At 44.0% G+C, this 4,146-nt stretch overlaps 1 protein-coding gene across 1 annotated transcript in view; it reads right to left on the bottom strand.

Annotated features, from left to right (window-relative positions):
• The window catches only part of LOC118430778 (polyunsaturated fatty acid lipoxygenase ALOX15-like), a 5,831-nt gene extending 3,801 nt beyond the window's left edge, over positions 1-2,030 (bottom strand). The window contains exons 1-2 of the mRNA XM_035841799.1: positions 1,873-2,030; positions 1,270-1,439 (exon numbers count right to left, since the gene is read on the bottom strand). Of these exons, the coding sequence (XP_035697692.1) occupies positions 1,270-1,439; positions 1,873-2,030 (328 nt within the window). The remainder of the gene's footprint in view (positions 1-1,269; positions 1,440-1,872) is intronic.
• Positions 2,031-4,146: the final 2,116 nt, after the last annotated feature.

Below are 4,146 nucleotides of genomic sequence, written 5' to 3'. Positions count from 1 at the left end.
TTATCTCACCATATACACCGAGGATAAGGCGGGGCATTAACGTTATTATCATATAGCCTATCCAACTGACAGTTATTTCACACAAATTCATTTATAACAAATAAACACTTTAATACATTACATAAAAATACATTTGCAATATATATATTGTACAATAGTGTCTATATATAATACAAACATTAAACTATTTCATCATCATCATTTAAGTAATAATTTTAACTAATCATCTGTTTGTGATATAGCATATCAGCATCAACATGTGGCTTATTTGCAATACAAACTACATGTATTAAGTGGAGTCCTGGTACCCCCCATGCAGAGCCTTTTCACTTGGGCACGACAAAGTACGTATATATGAAGTGATTTAGGAAGGTACCGGCTTAATCACGTTAGAAAGCCATAATGAAAATGTGTAAAATCAGCATAATTCCTTTTCAAGTATCCCTATATTCCCCATGTGGAGCCCTAATTAACATAACCAATCAATCATAATATTTTTGACAGTTATGCATGGTTTACACACAAACAACAGTACAAAAAAAATTCATGACTGTCCCCTGTATAATGGTGCGGTCCAAAAAGTGGTCGGTTATTAGAATAACCGACCACTTTTGAGGTTACTGCCTGATAACCCATGGGAAATGGGGGCCTCTGATTGGCCAACTCCATCTGGCTATATGATAATATGGAATAAACCTGAATTATGAATTATGAGTCATCAATCTGAATCTGAATTTCAATCATGAATCTGAATCTGAATCAAGAATCTGAATCTGAATTTGAATCATGAACCATGAACTATGAACCTGAATCATGAACCATGAATCTGAATCATGAACCATGAACCTGAATCATGAACCATGAATCTGAATCATGAACCATGAATCTGAATCATGAACCATGAATCTGAATCATGAATCTGAATCATGAACCATGAATCTGAATCATGAACCATGAATCTGAATCATGAACCATGAATCTGAATCATGAACCATGAATCTGAATCATGAACCATGAATCTGAATCATGAATCACGAATCTGAATCATGAACCATGAATCTGAATCATGAACCATGAATCTGAATCATGAATCACGAATCTGAATCATGAACCATGAATCTGAATCATGAATCACGAATCTGAATCATGAACCATGAATATGAATAATGAATATGAATCACGAATCATGAATATGAATCACGAATCATGAATCTGAATCATGAATCTGAATCATGAATCATGTATCTGAATTATGAATCTGAATCCGACCTGCTCCGATCCAGCGGTCCACAGGGAAGTAGTAGGTGGGACCGTTCTCGCCTGGACTCAGCTGGACGGAGAGGGACCTGCAGAACCACTGGTCCAGCGGGTAGATGGTGTCACGTGATAACTTCAGCTCGCGGATAGGGGCGGTCACGGCAACGTTACTCAGCCAGTACCTGGAATGGATGGATGGATGAATGAATGAACGAATGAATGAATGGAATGAATGAATGTATGGACAAATGAAGGAATGATGAATGAATGGGTGTATGTATGCATGCATGAATGAATGAATGGACGAAAGAATGAAGGAAGGAAGGAATAAAAGAAAGAATGAATAAAGGAATGAATTGATGAATGATGTAATGAATGGAAAAGAATGAATGGAAATGAAGGAATGATGGATTGAACTTTACACATGACTTCCGTACACAAAGCAAAGCGCGAACCAACAAGCTTCTCAAGTTGAAATAAACTGAAGCCGATGCATTGAACTTTTAATGTGACCTTCAATATAATTCAAGAAGCATATGGCTGCCTGTGAGGCTGTTGCTTTGTTCTTGTAAATATTAATTTAAATAAATCATTACTACATGTACTACTACTCACTCTCCCTCTGCCCCCTGTTCAAAGTCATTTTTCCAGAGCACGTCCAGCATCAGGTCGGCAGACTCCTTCCCGTCCGAGCTCACCAGTTTGACGTAGACCGCCCCGTTCGTCCCAGCACCCAGGAAGTTCCCTGTCTTGGTCTTGATGAGGACGTCCATGACCTGGGAGAAAATCGTTATAAAGGTGGGTTCACACGTGCGAATATTTTAAAGTCCGTATGAGGTCCGTATCCGGAAGTCTTAGCCTCTACCAGCTCCACAGGTCCCTGGAAAATAGTAGAAATTGGACAATGGACAGATAACATGGCAGACGAGTTAGCTAGGTCGAAAACTATACTCCTCGGGCATACTCCCCAGCCATGTTATCTGTCTATATCTGTCCAATTTTTCCTTTTTTTCCAACCACCTGGTATTAATAAAACAACACTGTAACCTGGCATTAGTACTTTCGAAGGAATGTGAGTTATCTTTCTTTGATTCTATGGCTCCAAGGCAAAGCTACGTTATGTTAAAGTTGCCCGTACATCAGTAACAGATGCGTAGGGGTGGCGCCCATCTCCATTTCTGTAGCCCTTGGGCCACACATGTGCAAGCCACTACAACAGGGGGCTGGTCCGCTGGTAGTGATGTGTGTTTAACTTCCATACTCTTCCTCATTAGTGCTGAGTGCTAAGCAGAGAAAGTAGCATGTACCATTTTTTAAAGTCTTTGGTATGACTCGGCCGGGGATCGAACTCACGGCTTACCGAATGCAAGGCGAACACTCTAACCACTAGGCCATTGCACACGTTATGTCGCTCACCCGAATAAACATAAATTCACAGGCTATGATTGACATTCTGGTCACGCCCATGCAAGGTACCCCACCAACTGTGACACTTACGTGCATTTCCCACACAAATAAACTTCTTCAATTTTTGAACAAGATTTTGTTAACATTCCATCGTTATTTGTTGTGCTCGAAAACAAGAAACATCCAGTGAGAGAAACGTTGAAAACTGGTCTAGTCTCTTTCAACTCAGCTAGCAGCCACAACAGCTACACACTTTCTTCTCAGGTTTTCAAACTATATGTAACAACTTTTTACGTAGCGTGGCAAACCTTCCTCAGAGATCTTGACTCATTGCAGTAAATATATGTTGATATATTTATACATATAAATGTCCCCACCTTGCATAAACAGGACGACAACGTTGTAGATATGTCAGTGCCGATCCACCGCGGAGTCACGTCAGCATGAAATGGTGTCTAACTTGTTCTTTCACTTAAGTTAATTGAGAGTGAGACTCTTGAAATGTCAACGTTTCACCTCTGACACGGGAGTGGCTGGAGATGACGCTTGCTCAAGGGTGAAGCAGACGGTGTGGCGGGATTTTTGTTGGTGTTTTGAATGTCCAGATCCAACAGATATGCCTGTGAGTGACATCTCCTGCACTGATAATGATCTCTGTAACAAACGGCCGTAACTGCGCCTCTGGATCATAGCCTGTATAAACTGCCGACAGACAGACAGCAGACAGACAGACAGACAGGCAGACAGGCAGGCAGGCAGACAGGCAGGCAGGCAGGCAGGCAGGCAGGCAGGCAGGCAGGCAGACAGGCAGTCAGGCAGGCAGGCAGGCAGGCAGGCAGGCAGGCAGACAGGCAGGCAGGCAGGCAGGCAGACAGACAGACAGACAGACAGACAGACAGAAATGCAGACAGGCGGGCAGACAGACAGGCCTGGCAGGCAGACAGGCAGGCAGGCAGGCAGGCAGGCAGGCAGGCAGGCAGGCAGGCAGGCAGGCAGGCAGGCAGACAGACAGACAGACAGGCGGGCAGACAGACAGGCCTGGCAGGCAGACAGGCAGGCAGGCAGGCAGGCAGGCAGGCAGGCAGGCAGGCAGGCAGGCGGGCAGGCGGGCGGGCGGGCGGGCGGGCAGGCAGACAGGCAGGCAGGCAGGCAGGCAGGCAGGCAGGCAGGCAGGCAGGCAGGCAGGCAGGCAGGCAGACAGAGACAGACAAACAGACAGACCCGAATACATAGCTTTCTCAGCAAAGGTAAATAAACGGAAGCGAACACATGCCAGACCTAGGCCAGTTCAGTCCTGCCATATGAGCCGTGTTTATTGTGGCTTATGCGTACTCTAAAACACAAGGTAACTATACTTGCTGTGGCTTTAGCATTTGCCAACAAGCATCTTTAGTATTCTAATGTATATCAGAGTCTAAATCTACAAGTCTCGTGTAAGAAGACCATATCTGGTGGTGGACAATGTCGTCCTAACAACGTTAA

Source organism: Branchiostoma floridae, chromosome 14 (genome assembly GCF_000003815.2).
Source record: "Branchiostoma floridae strain S238N-H82 chromosome 14, Bfl_VNyyK, whole genome shotgun sequence".
NCBI classification, from domain to species: Eukaryota; Metazoa; Chordata; class Leptocardii; order Amphioxiformes; family Branchiostomatidae; genus Branchiostoma; species Branchiostoma floridae.
This window is presented reverse-complemented; position numbering and strand designations above follow the sequence as displayed.